We start from the raw sequence: 23,498 nt of genomic DNA, 5'->3' as shown, positions 1-23,498 counted from the left end.
GATTTCTTACATAGAATTGATTCCAATCAATTTTATTTCATAAAATATAGGGATATTTAGGTGGCTTTGAAAAAAGAATTGCCCTGTAGTTGAAATTTATGTTTGAAAAGAAAATAACACAAATAAAAGCTCTCGTTCACAAGGTATTCACAAAATTTAATGGTGGGAAATTAAGTGTCTTAAATAACAGAGAATTTCAGAATCTTCCTTAAATGTTACTTCCTAATTAGGTGATCCGTATCACAGCGTGGGAAATCAAGTTCGTGCAAACCCACCCCCCTCCTTATGCAATCAAAAATGAAATTACTATTCAGTTATTTTTGTTAAAACCTTCGAACAATAGCAATATAGAGGGAGATTTGACTCTTTAAATATCCTAATTATAATATATTATAAATTATCTAAGATCTGAATGTTCAATGACTAATCTTTGAAATAATTTATTCATCTCCATACGCTATGACCACATGCATTTTTGATCGATGAAATTATGTCATTCCCTCGCTCTGACAATCTACAAATGGCGGCAGATAATCGTGATTCATGATCAGCTATACGCAACGACTATCTGAAGAACGAATGCTGATCAGTGAATATATATTTTCTTAGTTTATTTTTATTTTTTTTACTAAAAGGAACGTAGGAAGGATGAACAGGTCTAATAAAAGCAGAAGGAAAAATAAATAAGATCTACCTTCTTATTACTACTATATCTTACGTCGAGTGGGAAAAGAAAATCATCCGCCGTTCCTTAAGGGCAGTAACTGAAAACAGGCTCGACTAGTCTCCGGTAAAAACCAGCCACACATTTATTTCGTAGCGGAGAGACTGGTAAGCACTTGTCTAGATTTTTTTTTCTCTCGCCGCTTACTCAGTCAGTCGGATGAAAGTCGTCAAAGAGTTCAGTTCAGCCAATTTCTCCATTGCGGGAATTTCTCTCGTGACTTTCCCAAACGTTTTCAACTAGTAACTCAATAGCTTAAAATTAACCAATCAATCAATTACCCTGCACCGAATTTCCACCGATCAATCAAATCAACAAGACTGGTCCAATAACGGACGTCTTCGATTCCTATCGCATCATCCTTGTGATCTTGGATACTTTTGGACGCTGGAGATCCTAATATAGAATTCCGAGATCAAGATGCTGAGCTCCCGATAAATCTTAGACTTCTATTCGATTGATTATTTTCTTGTGAGACGTTGACTTGGATAACTCGTGGACTCTGACGTTTTCCTCGCCAGTCATGGTGAATAAAGTATAAATTACTTAATAATAATAATAATAATAATAATAATAATGAGTGAAGAATCTTTGGTGTTTTAATATTGAGAACTGAACCCGATTCAAGATAGAGATGGTGTGTGAACTTGAAAATTTCTGTAATGTGTAGAAAAGTGCCAGTGATGACTCTAGTTATGGCTTACAAAATGAAAAAGAGGATCTGGACTGTATTAGTTGTTATATTTGGATACTTAGGTAAGTTCATTAAACAGCATTAGTATATTAATAGTAGACTCATAATTTTGTGCATTAATAACTTAATATAATTTCATTATTCTTCCAAGAAAATGACTTTTAAATTCGGAACATATTTTTTCGGTATTATTATTTTTCCTCAACATCCATTTCACTTTCTCTCGCTCTATTCTTATACTATAAATCAGAGTTTTTCAACCTGTTGTCCGGTTACCAAAAATAGTCCATGAAGATGAGACAGGGTATCCTCAGCCGGACTGGAATTCCAATTTTAATAGAATTAGAATTATTCATTTTTTTAATGCAGTTTTTGCAAATCAGTTTTTAACAGATGCAATTTTGAGAAAAAAAAAACTTTTTAATTGATGAAAACCTTTTTTTTTTGGCAATGAATGAGTCTTCGGGGTTCTTCAAAAGGCTGAAAAATGCTGCATTTTAAAATTCAGGAAAAGTATGGTATATCGCAATGTTTCCCAACGCGAAGCTGAGATGGGTCGTCCATATACTTAGAAATTTGAAAAATTTGATCCTAATTGAAATTAAAATTAATCAACTAAGTGTCAGTTAATTTTATAGTAACAGCCACACAGTTCGAAAAAATAAATTAACTCCCATATGTTATTTCAATTCATTTTTCCAAAAATTTAAGCGGTCCCAGAGTCATGAAATGTTGGGAAAAACTAAAATCTGGTTAACAGAAAAATTTCTAACAAAAAATAACTATTTAAAAATGTATTTTATTAAGTTAAAACACGTTTAGTAAGTTAGTGAATTTTCTTTATATTATAATCTTCAAGTACTGTACAAAGAAAAAAGTACTACTTTACACCTGATAACCTAAACAGTAATACTTTACACCTGATTTTTTCATTTCCGTCGTGAATCAATTCCGACACCGAAAACTGGAACAATAATCATGATGGAAAAATTGCAACTTAATACCTATCGGAACTTCGTAGTCATGATGTGTAATAGTCCCGAAGTTTGAACATGGCCTTCTAGAGCAATAGATGAAGGATTTCTAAGATCAGGTCATAAATTTACTGGATATAGAAAAAAAGTTATCAAATCATCACTATTTCATATAATGGTGAAAAAAAATAATGAATATTTATTCCAGAAAATAAAAAATTCGCAGTTCTATAACAAGATATTTTCGAAAAAATGTCATCATTAATCTAAAAAAATATATAAAAGAAAAATCAAATAAAGTTCAAAAATCAAAAATAGTCAAAGTTTCAGTTCTCGGGAAAAATTAAACATTTATAGTTCCTTTAACATAATAAATAATGCGTTTATTAAAAGGAAATATATATTCGTTTGTAGAAAAATATATATATAAAAAAACTTCATTCCCCCAAATTCATTTTTATCAATTTAAAGAACATGTAGAGTTTCGTAATTAAATTTTTTATAATCGAGTTGTTTCCGGGAACTACAATTTCATGCTGTATTGGAAATTCGTGCCAGACAATTTTCTATCTTACATAGAGACAGAAATGAGCGTTATTCAATTATTTTTTTTCTTTATTCTTAAGATGATGATTTCAGAAGAAAAAAATTAATTGCGTATTGAAGTTAACTTCAATAAATTGAAGATTAATTTTGGTTTCTCGGAAATTTTCTGCGCTAAATTTCCCATCGATGTTATGGAATTGGAAATTCTAAGAATGAATGGGGTGTTGTAGAATATAAGATATTGTATATGTTACGGTAAATGTGATAAATCGGTTATTATGCATATTTACCAATCGTATTGGTAAGTTTGATACATTAATCACTTTGACCGGTGAATATGCATACTATTCAAGCGTTGTTAGTGAATTTAATAATTACTAAAAAAATTATCACTTTTACCAGAGATTACGCATAATACCAAAGCGCCGTTGGTTAGATTTGATAAATACTGGAAACATTATAACTGTTACCGGTGATTATGCATTATAGCCACAAGTATCGTTGGAAAATTCGTTAAATACTTGAAATTTATTGCCTTCAACCGTAATTATGCATAATGTAATAGTGTAATTGGTGAAGTTGATAAGGATGAAAAAATTCCAAATGAGTCTAGTATGTGTGATGAATATAGTCGGGCCGCGATATAACGATACGAAAATAACGATCGTACCCCGATATAATGATACAATTCATGTATGAATTGCCATACATACTGTATTATATAGTACGATTTATCATGTTTACCAAAGACGTGACGCTTGGGTATTATGCATAATTGCCGATAAAAGTGACAATTTTTTAAGTACTTATTAAATTTGCCAACGACGCTTTTGTACTATGCATAATCGCGGGTAAAAGTGATAAATTTAGTGAAGTTTATCAAACTTACCAAAATGCACGGCGATTATGTATAATAACCGTATTTATCACATTTACCGCAATATATATACGTAACAGATGTCATATAAACATGGTGTCACAAAACTATTTAAAACTTTTGGGGTTATCAATTAAATTGATTTATCATTTATCATATCATCTCCATGATTGATAATTTTTTAAATTCCATGCATTTTATCTTAGTAATCAAGTTAGTTATCACTTAACAACAGTGGTACTAAGTTGATGATTTGTACTAAATAATTTATATAAACAAATTTAGTAAATTTTCCGATTTATTGCTTAATTTTAAGATTTTAAAAAATCATTTCGGTAATATGTAGAAAATTATTTTCAACATTGTTCTAGTTGAACAATTTCTTCTAACACCATTTGTTACTTCAATGAATCGATAGTAAGCAGATTTTTAGGATTGTCCACTTGTAAACCATTTACTAAAAATTAAAGTTAATAATCAGGAACGATGGAAGAAATGTTAACATAAATGTTTAAATATGAATTGTTTTCTAGTTTTTTCGTGCAAAGGGAATAATTTATAAAGGAAATATAAATTCCTTATATTTACGTCCTTTGTTACATTGGAACCTCCCATAACGGATACTTCCCGTTAACAGACACTTTTTTTGAATTACGTCGAAGGGTTTTAATGTATTTTGCTACCCATATGCCTAAACGGATACCCCTCGTTTGCGGAAAAAAATCTTCTGTCTCATGGGCGTCCTTTATCGAAAGGCTTTACTGACTGCATTCTACATTTTCAAATATTCTTGCCCATCCACTCTGTAAATCTTAAAATTTACCTGCATGTCAGGCGTTTACGGTAACACATAAATCAAGGGTAAAATTATCGATTTCACAGCTATTTGTGCCATTTTCGTGAGACGAATCTTCAAGGAAAAGGAAGTTTCTTATTGGAACTCCTATAACTCTATTTTATAGGGCACCCATCGAGTATGAAAGTCTCGTACTATCCTTGAAAATTATCTCCTAAAAACTTGTGTCGCTATACATGTGTGTGTGTTTAAAACTCCACGGGAAACAGATAAAGAATAAAAATACAAGGTAAAAACACTGTAATCAAGGTGCGACTTGAATAGCTGCCTGTAGGGGAACCGAAACATTAGAAATTCGGTTAGTGCGACTGACACTGCCATGTTGTATGACAGTTATTCACTCGCGGATTTATTTCAGCTACACGTTCATCAGCATTTATTTTCCTCTACAAAAGGCACAATGACCTAATAAGAGACATTTTGTAACAAAAAATAAATGTGAGAGAGAAACATTGCAATTTTTTTTTTTTTTCGAAACTTCCGTCCGTTTTGTCTTTGTAACTAAAAATAGTCGCATAAGTAGTCTTAACGTCCACTTATACATAAATTTCTTGAACTTTTTTCGAAATTCTGACAAAGCTTTCGTGTAGATCCTATCAGAATACACACATGATGTGTAGAGCTATATACAATCTTTCATGAGTTACAAACCCTGAATTGCACGTTCTGGTTGCCATCAACTTCAATGTCTAGTGCATTTTTGACGTAGTAAGAGTACAACTTACTACATGTTTAGTTGACTTATAACAGATAATAATCTTCTCAGAGACGTGACTATGGAAAAAAAAAGTATCTGTCATACAAGCATATTTTGAAAAACACTAATCCATTGAAAGGGGCCGTCGAAACCTTCTTCGTATGAAACATATTAAAAAATTTATTCCTGCATTGGTCTATCTAAAATGAAACGTTTCTTCCAGAAACCAAGGTTTATAAATTTTTTCTGCGGGATTATAATACTAAATAACATAAAATTTTCAAGGTCTCATATAGGTGCTAGCATGAGATAATTTTATTAGCAGGTGTATTGTGTAATTGTGTGCAAAAATCGTATAAAGTGTGTATAGTGTGAAAGTTGGGAATTAACTCTCGATGTATTTTTTTTAGAATCAATCAACGTACTTTATTCATAAAGAAACAATTACAATGTTACAGAGGAAAAAAGTTATTTTAAGAAGTCACCATGGCTATTGCTTGCAATCACAAATTTGTAAAATTTGTTATATTGATAAAATAATTAATCACAATTAAAATGATGATAAATGAGAAAGAAAGGAAAAGCATAAAAAAACACAAACTACATAAATTTTATGGTTCCAGTTGTGGTACAGAAACAACATCATTAAACTAATTTTCTTTTTTCTAAAAGTTTAGTTACAATGGATTAAGTAAAAAAAATGTATTTTAATAAAAATTATTTTGTTAAAAAAGGTAATCAGAAAAATTCAAGAGAAGTATCTTGTGTATGAACTATAATAGCAGAGAGAGAGAACTTAGAGAAACCCATATATATAAGTCATTCTATAAACCTTTTATTTCAATTTTTCTATTGATCTGTAGCTTGAGTTACGGAGGGTCTTCAAAACATTTCTAGGTTTTTTTCAAGATTTTTGATGGAATTTTCTTATTTTTTTAATTCTAAGGAAATTCTCAATCATTATAATTATTTACAACCTAAATTCTTAATAAATGCCATTCAAGATTCATATCAGTCGTTCGAGGCGGTCGTTCAATTAATTTGGCATCGTTGGCTTCGAAATCTGAACGAAAATATTATATAAATATTATATAAAATATTATATATTTTTTCGTCTGTGGATAATTTTCATTGAAGATATTTATAAAAAATGTTGTCGAAAATTATCCTAGGAGGAAGAAACAGTAAATTTCTAGCAAAACGTCTTAAAAATCGTAGACAGAAATGCTTTGAAGCTCTCCATGATTCTACAAACTTCAGATTGATCAAAATAGTTGAAATGAAAGGCTCATACACACAATGATTAATGGAACCAAAATCGCAGAGGCTTCCATCTTTCGCTCTTTATAATCCTATTCGATAACATTTATGCAGTTAAAAATTTACTAAAGAAAATAGATTAGTTTTGTTTCATACTAGCACAAACAACTGTTCTATACGTAGAAAATTCCAGGCTCGTAATATTTGTTCTGCTCGATATAGATAAGTTATTCTGCCGTATAGCATTATATTTATTTTCTATAAATGTATATCAAAGCCCGAAAGTTTTGAAAATCCTGTATAAAAATTTGCATATTGAGGGTATGCACAGAAAATAGTTTTATAGCATTGGGAATACGGTATAAGTGTTTGCTCTTGTCTACTTCACGAGGCTTATTCTAAGCCACAATATAGCTTCGTATGAAGTCAAGAATTTTTTGTTCAAATACACACTCAATAAAAAAAATCCTTCACTTTCTTCATTGTTCTTTCCAGGCGAAGACATAGGCATTCCTTTTCTTATTTTCTGTCTATATACTAAACACAAATACGACTGCCCACACATCCGACGTCGAGGAGGTTTCTAGGCCGTGAAATCGACAACACCAAGCCAACTAACACTTTCGTTTAAAGAAAACAATAAAAATAATAATGGTGAAGGAGAAAAAAGAATGTGGATTATATAAGGAATATAAAGGAGAATGAAAAACTCGTTTTCTTCTCTGGAAAAGAATTCTCCCACCTTTTGTCATTGTTCATCTCCATCTCCCAAAGACATCTAATGTCTACAATACAATGTCTCTCGAAACAAACACATGTTACTTTCTCTTATACTCACAAGCTTTGTTTCTGTGTAATATATTACACGTTCGGAAAAGCTAACATAACTGCAACTTATTATTACAAATGTCCCGGAAGTGCATCCAATAAAACTACTAGAGCACGAGTAAATTCAATTAATCACTTAATCACGTGACGTATTATTATTAGGCGTAAGCGTAAAAATAATGATGATGATAACGTCTAGTTAATGATGCCCGTACCATATTTTATACTTCTGAATTTTCACTTATATATATAATATAGCGTTTATGAGTAATTCATCTTAAAATAATAAACATTTGTTTCTTTTATTGTATAGCTTTTTAAATCTTTTTTGCGGTAAAATCTGCCATCGCGGGTATGAGTTATGTATTCTACATGCAAAAATTGCTTCGTATCATTTCAGTTCCTACTCGCCTTATTTATAATTATTTTACTGTCTCTTCTATGCTTTTAGTGATTATTATTGAACGATTTAGTTTATGGTAGAACATGAATAATTGCGATGGGATTCATTAGTATATGTGACTTATTTTGGGAATCGTTAATTCATGTTTGTTTTTCCCTTTAATCTTTAATTTTTATGTAAGTAACTGTACGAATGTATGGATTGTTGTGGATCGAATTTTATGTACGATTGTTCGCGAGCTTATTCGGTTCGTGTGCTTCCATTAAAGTACAAAATCGAAAACATTCTTCCATTATTTTTAATCTCGAGGGTATGCATAAGTGTATGTTTTTACCTCAGTCTCTGCGTCGCCGGTAGAAGACGCTAGGCTTACACACATTTTAAGAACTACACCTAGCGAAATGAGACCTCAAAAGTAGTTCTAGATCTTGTTAACATTTTGCAGCAGTTTATGCATTATCATACGTCGACAAAAACTCATTTTAGGTGGTTTTATAGTAAATGTAAATGTAAAATTCGAAATTTCCTTAAGAACTGAGGAATTTATAAATAAAGAAATTGAAAGAAAATATTCTTATATATTTTTTATCGATTTATTTTACTTTGAAATGCTAATTTATGCAGATTATTAATAATTAATATCAAAATGCAGTTCAACTTACTTTGCTAAAACACCAACATTAATTAGAGAAACAGTGAAAATCTAACGGTGAATCACAGAAATTATTTTTACTCCAACGTTTACTGATAGCTGTTTTTAAAAAGTATCTGCAGGATTTCTAAAACTATATAAGAATTATTAGGCTTACCGTTCAGATATTTGGAGAGTTCTAATTCTTCCCAGTCTAAACCATTTCAACAATACCATTGTCCCTATATTCAAGAACAAAGAAAACTTTGCCACCCTGTACACATTCGCACATGTCTAAATACAGTGATGAACGGTATCTCCAGTGGGTGATTTTGCCACCGTAGGTCGTGTTGATTATTTTAGAATAACTACCGAAAATGATGAAATCACATATTCCAAAGAGTGGTATGAAATGTTTTAATAACCAAAGACCCCTTTTACATAATTCTCTTCTATATTTTTATTCTCAATTTTTCATGGTAGGCATCTTCACCAAGTGCTCAATGAATAGCCAAGAATGCTCGTGCTTGAATCCAATTTCACACTTTCAGGGGAGGGGGTGTTGATTGACTCCAAAACTAAACCATTAAGGTATGGTATATTATGCTTGGTCCAAATTTAAGTATCATCATCAACAACAACCATTTTCAATTCACGGGTAGCCCGTTGTGGTCCCCCCTGGTGGGGTTTTGGGAAACCCCTTTCCGGACATTTAATATTTTAGGGGGGAATGCCAATTCTGAATATCTATTGTTTAGCGGTTGTCAAAAATCGAATAGAATGCTCGGTTTTACTCTCAAAAAGTTCTCTTCGCGTACCTCCTAAAGCAACGTTTCTCAACTTATGGTCCGCGGACCAGAGGTGGACCATGACGATGTCATAGGTGGTCCGCTGGCAGACTTGATAATTCAATTTTAACTGGATAGAAAATTATTCAATTGCTGTAAAATTGATATTATAGGAATTTCTATATAGGTTGGCAAATAAAAATTGTACCTTCATACTTAGGTTCATCACACCTCGTCAAGGAAAATGAGGGAAATTGCTATCCCAAATACGGGATATCACTAATTCGCAGCCCAAAAATGCAATTTACGACAAATTTTCTAATCACTACAAAAAGGGGTGAAGAGGGTGGGGGAAATAAAAAGTTTCCATAAACTGCAGTAAACAAAACTTTGACGGAAAAAACATTCAAATGACCAAATTACTTTAACACCGATCCTTCCACTTCTCCGGGGCTAAGTTGGTTCTGGATTGGAGTATGTGGCTAATTGTTTTAGATTTTTTGAAACCATACTTACAGAGGAACATTGACTTGATCGAGGGGGTTCAGAGAAGAGCCACGTATGCTCTTGATGGCACACGTGGCTTAAACTATGAAGAAATACTTGATTTTTTTGACAATTTTCACATTGCAAGAGCGCAGATGTCGGAGTGATATGATTGAAGTGTTTAAAATTTTTAACGGGATTTATATAAAATAGACCATGAGTTATTAATACATTGTCATGTTTTTCAACTGCTTCGACAAGGAGAGATCAGTGTCGATTGGTAAAACACAATTCGAGGTTGTTATGTCGCAGGGAGTTTTTCTCTAATTGGACTATGAATAAATGGAATACCTCGGAGGGTCGTTAATTCTAACACAATTGACACGTTTGAAGAAAAATACGATAAACATATTGAGATAAATCGAGAAGCTATCCACATATACTTAGACGAGATAATCATAATCCTGTGAATATAATATGGTAAGTGTAAAATAGCAGATGAGATGGCATGGGAGGGGGCACCTCAATTGCTTTTAAAACATACCTCCATCCTAATATGTGTACATTCATCCGTCTAAACGAAACCCCGAAACTTTTTCCCAACTCCCAACCCTATCTCGTCTGTAATCACCACAACATTTGTTAATCGCGACAGTACCCGGGGAAAATATATTGTAACAATTCTGTATGTTTTCTTTTTTTGACACAAAATGAAGTGTTCCAGACTGTCACGAAGCTAGGCTGGAAGAGATCTCGTCAACGGGATAAGTCCAGTGGCAAAGTTCTGGCGTTCATTCATTCATGCTCTTCTTGGGTTGCAGTATTTTTGATATACTGTAGATACGTATATGTTTGACATCCATATTTTTTTTTTATGGGCATCTTTTCTCAGCCACCACGTTGGGCATTTTGTCTGTTGTGGTATTTGTATTTGTGTCTGTTGCCCGTGTTCTTGCGATATGTCCAGCTCATTTGCATTTCAAACGATTAGTTCTCTCCATTAAATCGTATAGTTCTTTTTGGCTTCTTATCCGAATGATTCGTTTTTTATCTGTCCTTTTGATGCCTAGCGTACATATATTTCATGTGTATATGACAGAACAAAGAAGTATTTCCATGTTTCTTTGGGGTGTTTGCAGTTTTTATATTGTTTGGCTTGTGAGTGTTCACATGTTTTAGCTACAAATTTGAAGAAAAATATTGCTCCAAAATTCCCCCCCCCCCCTCCCTTTGAAGTTTAAGTACAGGTGTGTCAAAGATGCTATACGAGTGCTCTTCCTATGCTGTCCATAAACGGTGCTTGCGACTTGGAAAGGTAAGAGGCTCTTGTCTCTCATGCAGTCAAGATAACAATTGACAAATCTTTATATTATCATTTCTGGTAAATCTATTTTAATTTATACAAAAATTGCCACGTTTTCAAGGCAATTTTTGTGTAAATTAAAACCAGGTAAAGTTTCTCATCTTTGTGATAAATCTATTTTAGATACGAGTCTTGACCGCACACAACTAGTCAATGTTGTACTGGCTGATAAAATGAAACAATGTTATTTTATTAGCACTTTATTCTAAAATGACTGATGAAAAATGAAATCATGCTCGAGCACTTTGCCAAAGTAAGATGCACAATAGGGATTTAAAGACATCACAAAAGTAAAGAGCGAGATGACAAAATTCGTAAGATCGGATCAATTTATGATTTATTCATTGCCATGCAATTTCAATAGCGAAATTCAGTAATACTAGTATGGTGAAAATTTGGAATGATGTTACCCACTACCTACTTCCCCGAATTGTACAGGGTGATTATAATTTAAGTTCCCGTACTCTGAGTAGTTTTTCTCAAAATCCGAATATCTCCAAATTTTCAGGCTATGTTAATGAGTCCAAGGGAGAGAGAATTTATACAATAAAAATTAGTTAAATTTTTTTCCACCTGGTGAATAAGTAGCGCTTTTTATTGAATTTTCCGGTTTTTTGTTGTTTTTTCATGGTCCATACAGTGTATATACCAAGTTTCGATGGAATACGCTCACCAGCACGGGCTCTACATAGGTCTAAGTAGTTTCAGTATACTGACACTGCTCAGACCTATATAGCGCCCATTGTGATGGAGGTATTCCATCGAAATTTGGTATATTACGACCATGGTAAAAAAAAAAAATTAAATTACAAAAAGTGCCACTTTTTCACTTGGTGATCAACTATTTTTATTGCATTAATTTCTCTCCCCCCGTGGTCTAAGATATCCTGAAATTTTGGCGGTATTCGGATGAGGCTCATAGTACGGGAACTTCAACTACAATCACCCTGTACAATTATGGGTTTTTCAAAGCATTTCGCAAAATGTATAACACAGAATTCTTAGGGGAAAAAATATAAAACCAAAAATCATGACGACCTTGAAAAATCGCAACATAATAAAAAAAAAAATTTAACCAAACACAAAAGCGAAATAAAATAGGCAATCACCTCATATCTAAGAACCTGTATTCTCTAAAATGGAAGAGATATGAGAAAAAAAAGAAATGTATATAAAAAAAATAATGATAATAATGATGATAATAATAATAAACACGCTTCTTCTCTCTCTTTTCATACACAACCAAAAACAATGGACTCGTCGAACGCATGCGTAAAGACTAATGCGCAGGTGGGTGTCCCAGAAACCAACTTCTTGAGTTTGACCCTTTACTCCTTCTCTCTCTTTCACCGAGTTTGTGGTGATTCGTGTGGCTAGTGCCTGGTTTTACTGGACACGAAGTGCCTTTTTTTTTTTTTTTTTTTTGTTTATTTACTTCACCTTCTTCTCTTCCATGAACTCTGTGCACAAAATGGATGGATCTTAACCTTCATTCTTGTTTGGAATTCGTGATTTTGATCATTTTAAGCTGAATTGATCACTTTTCATTGAGAGATTATTGCAAGTCGAATATTTTCTTAGAGTGATTAGAAACGACTTCTTAATCTAATTTTAGAATTCCGTACAAATTATTCGTTTATGTGCACTGATTATGGAAATATAAGTTGTGGTTTGTTCGGGACATTCTGCAGCTTCAAAAGCTATAGGATCGGTGAAAAAATTTCTACTGAAAGGTCGCTCAACGATTCCACATTTGAAATATTAATTTAAAGACATTCGATAGAGGGCATTGCATGCCAGTTTTGTGAGGATTCACATTCACATTTATCCTAAGACCTTATTTCTTTGAAGAAACTACTACTTGATCAAATATGCACCAGGTAAACATTCCTTTGGGAAATTTCAAACGAATTGGTATATGCTAGAACTTCTTGCGTGGCACTAACGTATTTATGTTATCAGAGTTATTCTTGTTTTCGAGTTATACCGATACTGTCTCTCATATTTTGAAGTGAAAGGGGCAAATGATTGAAAAATATTTTTTTTTAGGTTTAGTATCGTGTTGAAGATCTCCATGCTCTCTGCACAGAGAAAAAAAAAATATTTCACAAGCAGTCTTCAGGCATCTGTACGTCTGCGTCTACGCACAGTTACATGCTCCACTCTCCAGCGTGGACCAACCTCTTGGGGTAAATCGCTTATATCCCTCTTGGGGCAGAGCGTGGTCCATGTCTGGACTTACAGTTACATGCTCCAGAACTTGCTTATGCCCCAGCTGCAACGAAGATAGTGTCTCAATTCCATTTTTTACCATTCAGGTTGATGCAGCCAGGAGGAAGGGCACCGAATTGACCTTTGGAGGCGGGAGATTGATCAAAAAGGAATCTCTTCCAGAGATTTTGTAATTAACCTTCGAAAAAACGTTTTAAATTAGCAGAAATTGGTTAAAATAGCATAAAAACATGTTTCCATTTGATATTTAAATTTTTGATCGTCTTGGAAGGAGCTTGAAACTCCTATGCCTTATCTTCTCTTACGTACGCCTGTAGTTGCACCTCTTGATATTGGGGGGGGGGGGGTTATTCCGTCAACATACTGTCGAATCCCGTTGTAACGAACTCAAAGAGACAGTAGAAATCACTTCGTTATAACGAAATTTCGTTATAAAGGAATTTCAGGTTATTTAAAAATATTCCTATGTAAACTTATCCGGGGAATAAGAAAAGTGTTCGTTGACTGTATCTAGCAATAGCACATAACTCACTGCAAATGTGTAATAATTGCTTCTACTTTTGCGTTTTACTGCTACCATACGCAATTTATTACCGATACAGACGGTATATTTTTATACAGACGATACTCGTGTAGCAGTTAGTTGTCTGTCTCAATGAGTATCGTCTGTATAAAAGAATACCTGGTATCTTCAAGCGCGTCCGGGAATCGTTTTTACGTCGTTGTAGACTGTGCAATGACGTCAGCGACCGCCACTTCCAACAACTCTTGCAATAATCAGTCAAATAAATATTTTTGCAGTTATTATTGTACTTTTTGTCGTTTCAGCGTGACGTCGAAACCTTCATGCAATTTTCACTCTCTCAACGTAGTTTGCGACACCATGTTCCATTGCAATTTCTGTTCCTCTTGATGTCTACTAACAACCCGCTGAGTTTGTCGGTCCACTAACAGAACACCCTGTATTCAAATTTACATTCATAATTATCATAATACAATCAATTTATACGCGATATAAGAATACTATTTTTAATTCTCTTGATTTAATTTCCTCATTTCTTTGGTTTCAACAAAAAATAAAAATTCAAGTTAGACGTCGTTGAAAAACTGCAAAAAATTAGACATTTTTATTTTAAAAAAAGGTCGAGACTGCGCGAAAACTCGGCAATGCCCCATAAAATACGAATCATGTGGTCAACCAGATGGTACCGCCCTGGGAAATACAAAATAAAATATTCATTATTCTATGTGTTTTCTGTTACGTGCTCTGTGCGACCAACGTAAATATTGTCGTGTTCTGAGCGACCAAATCTTCTTCTATTGTTTACTTCGACAATAGAGGACCGGCCTCATTGATAAGATGATATTATAAGTGCCAGTGATTATAGGTTACCTTTCAGCTCGAGTGTGAATGGCTCTATTGTCAAGTATTCTATTTTTTAAACTTATCGCTATACTATGTATATATGTATACTTCTCGGCTTTTTGGCCACTTGCCATCATAATTTGCGTAAGTCGCATTATTTCTACGTCATGTTATGTTATGTCAGGTCAGAAACTAGAATTTAAAACACCGACTGTAGTTCATTGAGATAAAACGCGGGCATCCAGCTAATTATAGCGAATGAATGTTTAGAACAGGAATTTCCAAATTGTGTGCCGTTGTTGCATCTCAGGGTGACACGAGATTAATCTGATAGATGTGCCATAGGACAACTTGGGAATAACATCGCATTAAAAATACCAATTAGGTCTGTAATTTCCAACGGTATGTCGCGTGGCAGTTAAATGAGCTTAGAGATCGTGCAACCTTGCAGCGGAGTCTTCAATTACATTTGATATTCAAAGTTAAATCGCAGAGTCGCGTACAAAAGTCTCACGACAAGATTTCTCTATTATCAAGGAAAACCCTCTAGAAAATATTGGTCCGAGTAAAGAATGAAGAAGAATTCGGTCGCTCAGAGCATGACTGAATTTACCTTTGTCTCACATTGCATGGGTCGCTCTAAGCACGGTCGCGCAGAGAAAAGACACCGTATCTTCCGTGACTATTAACTGTAAAAAAAACACCCTCTATCAGTAATTTTTTGTTGAAGAATCGCCGAGTGCATCCTCTAAAAAACACAGTACATGTTCGATCATTTGATCATTTTTATCGCACCACGGTCATTTTCTGCACACGAGGGCCAATTAGCCGAGGGCCGCGAGTATCTTATCGACCTGGGCTACCGCGCGCGCCCCACAGTACATATAAAAACGTTGATATCAATCAGACTATTGATTGAAGCTGCAGAATGCCCCGAATATATATAATCCAACTTATATTTTATACCCACCTTATATAAATGTAAGATATTCCCGTTTCTTTCATCAAAATTATCTAAAAAAACACAAACATCGACCGAATGAAATTTATTCGCATAAAAATCATTCGAAACCATCACGGTTAGTAAATTACTCAACAACCAATCGACCTCATAATCTACATAATCTGACAACTCCATAAAAGGAATCACATTCCGGAAAATGTTAAGGTCGGCTCTGCTCTATAGATCACAGAAAGAAAGAAAAGAAAAAAACAAACGTAATTTGCCATGCATGTATTTTCAAGGATCTTATCAAAATAATTCGATAAATTTCAAGAATATATTAGTTGATTTTTTTTTCAGAAAACGCCGAATAAATCCATAATAATAATAAAAATCAGAACCGAGAGATAAATTTGAATGTTTTATTTGATCAACCTTGCATGCTTTATGGATCATTGGAATGGAAATTAGATCAAAATACCTCTTTTGAATTATTTTTCTCTTTGAAGAAATTTATTTCTTTTGCATAAATTTTCTTCTCTGTTATTTTTTGCAATAGAAGATGCTTCTTTTTTTTTTAAGAGGATATCTTTTTATAGAAAACGGTCTATTTCTTAGGGCAGGTCTTGTCATGTGAATCCCCGTAAAAATCTATTTCTTTCAACACATCTTAGTTTAAGACTAGAAGGGTGTTCAACCTTTTGAAGAGTGCGCGCCGCTCTTCATGGGTTCGAAGAGGGTGAAGTTGGCAAATTAACTGACCCGAGCCGGTGCTGCGGTCACTTAAGTGATCTGCGAATATGCTACTGGTTGAGTGATCTGTAACTGCACCGCAGGTCACGGTGAATGAGTTTAGTGATGTGGTAAACTGACCGCAAGTGCGTGATTTATAAATGTACCACGAGCTGCTTTAATGATCTGAAACTGCTCCGCAGATCGATTAAGGGGGCGGTATTCACTGACATGGTTTAAACTATAGGCACAATTTTTTCATTTTTTTCAATTTTTTCTTCGATTAAATTCACGTTTTTAACCAATCTATGTTGATCTCTTATCCAAAAATTGTGACTACAGTTTAAACCACGTCGGTGAATACGGCCCCAAGTCACCTTAAACAGTGCCGTAATGTGAATGCCACGATCAGTGAATGTGCCACGGGTCGCTTGAGTGATCTGAAACTGAGCCGCAGATCGCGCTAAAGCCATCTCAAACTGTGTCGCGTGTCATTTGAGTGATCTGTAAACTAACCCCGAGTGAGAGAGTGATTTCTAAATTCACCGCGTAGCACTCGAGTGACCTGTAAACTTACCGCTGGATCTATAAATGTGTCACGGGCTGTTTGAGTGATCTCAAACTGCCGGAAGATCACTTATAAGTCATCTTAACACATTCACCGCCGATCTCGCGCCAGCGCGCGAATCCCGATTAACTATCAATGCAACCTAACATGACCGGCTGTGAATGTGTCAAACTGTGCAGATCGCGAGATGGCTCTTTTGAATCAGTTTCTCCGGGAGAAATTTATTTTACGCATAAATATTTTCTTATTTTTGCAATATTTCTATTGCAAGATATATATATATATTTTTTTAGGGGATATCCTTTTATAGAAAACGGTCTAATTAGGGCAGGGATCTATCATATTTAAGTCACTGTAAAAATCTATTTCTTTCAAAACATCTTAATTTAAGACACCGACATGACATGTCGGGGAATGACGACAGAACAATTGTAAGTAGTTCAATGTACGACGGTCCGGTCGACCTTTATAAAACGGCTTATGAGATTTTTTGATCACACGTATGTGTTTGTTTCCTTGTTCCCTTTTTTTTTTTAAATCGTGTTTTTTAAAGTTTTCTCGTTTTGTGTTTTCTCTTCATGTGAATGTTATTTTCTCTCTTCCTCTATATAAACAAATTTCGAATGTGGGTCAACAGTTGATCAAGGCTGACCCTGACGATTCAATCTGGCAGAACCCGATGCGCGCACCGGGTATTAAAACAAAACGCACCTACATGCGTTACAATGTGTTACGAATTTATAATATTATATATATATATATATATATATATATATTATCTTTTAAAAAAGGAAATATCTCCAAAAAACTAGTCTTATAGAGTATTTGAGCCTGAAAATTTAGGTTTTCATTTTTTTCGTATTGTTGTGGTATTGTGATGAACTGTATGAATGTTTGACTTATGGAAGTAATTATAAATCTTCCGTGTAGTTTTTGGTTATATCATGTCCGTGATTTGATTCTATGTCAGAGATTTTTAACGTTTTAGTTACGATTATTACGAGACTGTTCCATGTGTGGAATAAACATGAACAATTCTAGAGAGTATATCGAGGGGGTCTGGCTGCAACGCATAAGCTGAGTGCTAAATGTGTTTCTTGGAGCTTTTTGCCGTGGTCCACCGAACATTTTTAGAAAAAATTGCTGAAAAATGCTGTCAGACGAAAAATAAATAAATAACTGGAATTCGATGAAGCTCGCATTCCGCCAAGCATCTAATTTGCATTACTAGGGTCGCCTCAACAACTCGAGTTGGAGTCTCACACACTTTTTGCGGACCTAAATTTCATTATCTCCGCAGAGAAAAGTCGGCATACACAACTTGATAATTTATAGAAACCCTTGAAAACCGCCTAATCAAAAATAATAATAATTTCAAAGTATTTTAAAACAAATATATCACAATCAGTGACATAATAAATTTTCAGAATTAACCAAAGAAACAATGCCATAATTAATGAAAGAAATAATTTCAGAATTAATGAAAGAAATAATTTCAGAATTAATGAAAGAAATAATTTCAGAATTAATGAAATAATTTCAGAATTATTGAAAGAAAGAATTTTAAAATTACTCACAGAAATAATTTCAGAACTAATGAGAGAAATAATTTTAGAATTATTTAGTGATTTCAGAATCAGTAAAGAAATAATAAACTGGAAATTGTTGAAATAAATGATTTCGTAACAAATGAAAATCTTCAATAATTGTTGTTTGATCCCCCCCCCCGCCCTATTTTTACTTGAGGCCATGTTTCATCAATCACTGCTTACATGTTCTTGTGAATGAATTCCATCTTTCAATTCTAAATATCGCTGTATGAGTAAGTGTGGTGGTCCACGATCTTTATGGAAAGTTCGAATTTCACCACCAACTCCAAATGTCTTAAAAAGTGAAGACGCCTGGTGTAGATATAGCTCATACATTGACATTGACTTTCAATGATCAATATATAGGGTCCAATCAAAAGATCCCGAACCGACAGTGTTAATGATTTTAACCGAATGTTATTGACCCTCCTTCAAGGTCATATAATTGACATTGGATATTTTGATCCCAGTTTTTCTGCTGCTGATTGAACGCCTTCTGGTATATATTTTTATATAGTTTTTATGTCGCGTTGATGAAGCCCAAAATTCGTTCTATGTCCTGAATTCGCGACATTTTGGCAATCGTTTCATTCCAAGTAACATTTTTAGGCCCTTGAGAAAAATTTTAGGTCTGGCGCTCAACGTTAATTGATTCACGGTCACGGTCAGAAATATTTTAATGTTAGAAATGACCAGATGACATGAATAGGAAAGATGACGAACGGTGTAATTTCTATTCCTACCATGAAACTACTGCATTTTGTAAACCATGCGCGTGGCCAAATTTTCTCGTGAAGCAACCAGTCTGTACCACACAGCTGTGGGGTTTTCATGCTTCACCAATAGAGTAGGCACAATCTGGTAAATATTCAACTCATTCGTCGAGATTACCTGTCAGATAAGAGAAACTTTCCCCCGCTCTGAGGGTTTCACTAATTAAACATTTCTCTAAAAGTACAATACAAACAAATACAACGCCACAACAGGCAAATTGCCCAACGAGGTGGCTGACTTAAGAACATCATGGATCCCCGAGCCCCTACCTACTACTGCTACACCACACATGAACCACCCCCCCCCCCCGCGGAACCCCCCAACGAATCTGTACATGCGGGAATGTGTGTGTACGTGTAGTGCAACCTGACGTAAAGTTTGTTTCTGTGTAATGCTTGTTATGTGTAGTGCTGTCATCTGCCCCCAGTTTTACTAACTATGAGTGAAGTGTTATGGTTGAATGATTTTACCGTTGTAGGACTGTTGCTCTCTGTGGCGAGACTTTTTAACGTGGAGATCGGCTCGCATTTGCGCCTTGAAGTTGGGAACCACAGAAAACCAACTTCAGCCGACCACCACTGTGGGGTTCGAACCCGGATCCTCGCATCACGAGTCCGGCACTATAACCACTCGACCACCACAGCGGCCACCACACAGTAGTAAATTGTCTCCTTCGATTATCTTGACATTTTCGGGGGAATGAATCTATCGGTAAACACTTAAAACGTTCGTCGTTTTCTAAGGATTGTTGACAACGTTTAAGTTTAGCAGCCACTTACAAACTGGAGTTTTCCAAGTTAAAATACGGGATTTTGATAATAGTACGTGCGAGAGAGTACGGAACATTACTAATTGCTATCGAAATAGTTTGTCAGTTGTTCTTTTTCTCCAAGCCAATCACCAAAAAAAAAACTGCCAACTGTAATAAGAAAATTTGCCAAAAAAACGTGCACTGAAAAATACCAACCGTCATGAGAAAATTATCATCGGCAGGCAATAGAAAGCTAAGCTCCATTTAATCTGAAACCTATTACCGGAAAATCACAGAGAAAATGTTCAATAAATTACAATATATTTTTTTTAAAGAAAACAAAGTTAAATGTTGTCATCAAAATAGTTGCCAATTGTTCTTCAAACCAATCAACAAAATAATGCCAACTGTAGATGGTCATAAATCATATAGTTTATATGTTTTCATAACTGTTCGTGGATAACATTTTTCTATATCATAAATCATCGAAATTATCTTTATCCATGGATAGCATTGTACGTGTGATAATGAAGTAACTTCGAAAATGCAAAGGAAATAAAAAATCTGTATAAATATATCAGGACAGAGAGCCAGAAATGCGAGAAAGTCTCGTGAAATACTAGTCATATAGTGACCCTATCCAGTCACAAGGTCATAAGTCAACTTCCACACCAGCAAATTGACTCCGAAAATCAAACCCTTCATTTTCTGTGGCAACTTTTGAATGCACCCCTGTAGTACATCATACACTGCCAAAAGTTATTACATTTTTCATTTTCAAATAAAACGCGAACAAATTCGTATATCGATCGCATTTCAGTGGAAAGAAATAGAAAACAATGGCACAAGATATCATTTCTGTATCGAGCTCGCCCTCGATATCAAACTCGCCACGGTCCTGTGCTCTTATAAATTATCATTACACCGACCGGCCATTGAATCAATGTCAATCGAATCGATGCAATTTCATCTAGTTATAAAAATACTTCCAATAATACCAGGTTCTTGCTGTCCACTCGTTCTCATTCTTTGGACTTTCAACCCCCGTTGTTTCGTACGCCATGTTTCAAGTTTCATAAGAAGGACGGACCCATAATTGTCCACTCGCAAGTTCATTGCTCAAAAATAGTCCTATCTAAAAGCATTCTAACCTACTAAAGTTGAATTCATTGCCTAATGTGCCGAGCCTTTTAATGTGGTTACTTTTCTTTTACAATTGCTTTTTTTTTTTGAGGTTAGAGGGTAGAACGGCAACGCTTGAAAGATCATCGGTTGTTGTTTTTTACGTTTGGTTGCAGAGCAATCCTGTTGCAACCATTGAATAAATCGTGCATTTCTTTGTCTTCTAAGTGCAATTAACTATGCACCTGTTCTAATTACAAGTTGAAGTTTACACACAAAAAAAAGAAATTGAGTCAAAAACTTGCTCCGCCCAAGTTAACTTTATAAGAAAAAAAAGGGGATTACCAGGTAAAGGACGCGACATTTGCCTGGTGTTGGGTTGGCCGAACCCATAGGGTATGTATCATAGACAAAGACTAGTAACCGGTTTAATGAAAAGTAACTGAATTAATACGATTGTGAGAAGAAAAGAAAGAATCTGGTAACGTGACGTAGCAATGGCCTATCACTCTATATAAAACAATTAAATCTAAAAATACTCTTTCAGCTATTTTCCAACTCGTTATCATAGTTAAATGAATGGATGGACACTAAACAAGGTCTTCTTCAGATTTGTAGACAAGCAAATTAATTAATTTTTCAATGGATTCCGGTGAAAAATGATGAATGATCAGAAGTTCTCTTCGTTTAACTTCATATGAACGCAATATATTTTAACCCCAATTGGATTTTAATTAACCTCGAGGCAAAAAAAAAAAGACACATTTTTATTTTCATTTTTCTACCTAACTTTTTACGCGCGTTTGAAAAAGAAACATACTTTTTCTATACAACATGGTCGTTAACTCTTTTCAGCGATAGGTACGTATGAAGATTAATAATACTTGCAATTAATCCTGGAGCCTCATTCGACTCATTTCTTACTGACAGAAAGAATGAGTAAAGTTGCTAGTCTTTAGTTACTTATGTCCAAGTGGGGTAGTGGTAAGATGCTCGTCCTCCACGGTGAAGAAGTGGAGGACACTATTAACCAGATCTTTTACCTACCGAGCCTGGGGCGACCACCGATAGATGGCACCTTCATTTTTCACTCAACTCCATCGGTTGGAAATTGCCGTACGGCGATATGACCGGAGTTGGTGTGCGGTAAAGTTCTCCGAGATTGAAGAACACGAGGCTAAACTAATTTAAAATGAAACTGGTTTGTCTTGTTCAATTAGGTTTGACTAATGCGATTTGATATCGCAAAATTGACTCGGTAAATAAATCTAAATACAGTAGAACTTGGTTAATTCGAATTTTAGATAATTCGAATTCCCCTTAAGTTTTCAGTCTAATTTAATGTGCAAATTCCATGTTTAATTCGAATGTTTTGGATAATTCGAAGTTAGAGGAGAAAAATCATGATTTTTGTATGAGCCGATTTAATTTCAAAAATTTTACAAGTCAGGCTTTGATTTTTTTGACCAAGTTGTTAAAAAGAAGAAGAAAAAAGTATTTCAAGACAATTTTTTAAAATTTTGTTTTTCTCTACTCTTTCTATTAATTTAATGCACCATTTAATGCACATTGTTCAGCTGAAGCGCATCCAAAATGTGTATCAGGTGATATCGATTATGCTTGCTCTGCATAATCGTGAATCAACTAGTACCTTCCAAAATCTGAATTTTTTTTATCATTATCAAGAGTATGGAAAGTATCTAAAAGTACAAATGGTAATACGTTAATGAAAGTATATGTCCTTGGTTGTGATAGCATAAAAATGATAAGCAAAATTGGGAAAAAAAAATTCGTAACGGATGATCATGAACTGTTTCCGTAAATACGGCTTTAAGTAGGGTCATAAATTCTGCAGTGATGCAGATTCCAGAATAGTGGAATGATGTGGCAGAGAGAGTTAAGATCAATTATATTAAAATTATAAAATATTAAAATTTGGAAAAAAATTCGTAACTGATGATAAAATTTTATCATTTAATAATTCATCATTATAATTATCCTATTATTATCATTATCCTAATGATATTATTATTAATTATCCTAATTATTATTAACCTATGTGAATGTTGATGATAAAGTTGTAATCTGAGGTCATTTTACGGATCCAGAATAGATTAATAGTACATTTCGAATCTTTTTCCAGTGATATTTTGGACTTCGAACTAACCAAGCTCGACTGCAGTAATGAAATAATTCACATTAAGTCATTCGATGTCATTCTTATAGAGAGTTCTCTTTATCTAAACAAAACAGCATCTAAGGGCGTCACCAATTCACACTGGTTGAGCGAAGTA

The 23,498-nt window shown here is 34.2% G+C and overlaps 1 protein-coding gene across 1 annotated transcript in view; it reads left to right on the top strand.

Moving 5' to 3' along the window:
- Window positions 1–865: 865 nt before the first annotated feature.
- LOC149082597 (uncharacterized) overlaps window positions 866–23,498 on the top strand; it is a 74,506-nt gene continuing 51,873 nt past the window's right edge. The window contains exon 1 of the mRNA XM_089235864.1: window positions 866–1,480. Coding sequence (XP_089091990.1) covers window positions 1,387–1,480 — 94 coding nt within the window. The 5' untranslated portion in view covers window positions 866–1,386. The remainder of the gene's footprint in view (window positions 1,481–23,498) is intronic.

Source organism: Pholcus phalangioides, unplaced genomic scaffold, assembly GCF_987345545.1.
Source record: "Pholcus phalangioides strain wild (caught in Gottingen) unplaced genomic scaffold, Ppha-v1.0 ptg000009l_1, whole genome shotgun sequence".
NCBI classification, from domain to species: Eukaryota; Metazoa; Arthropoda; class Arachnida; order Araneae; family Pholcidae; genus Pholcus; species Pholcus phalangioides.
Note: the sequence above shows the minus strand (reverse complement) of the source record. Positions and strands in the feature narration are given on the sequence as shown.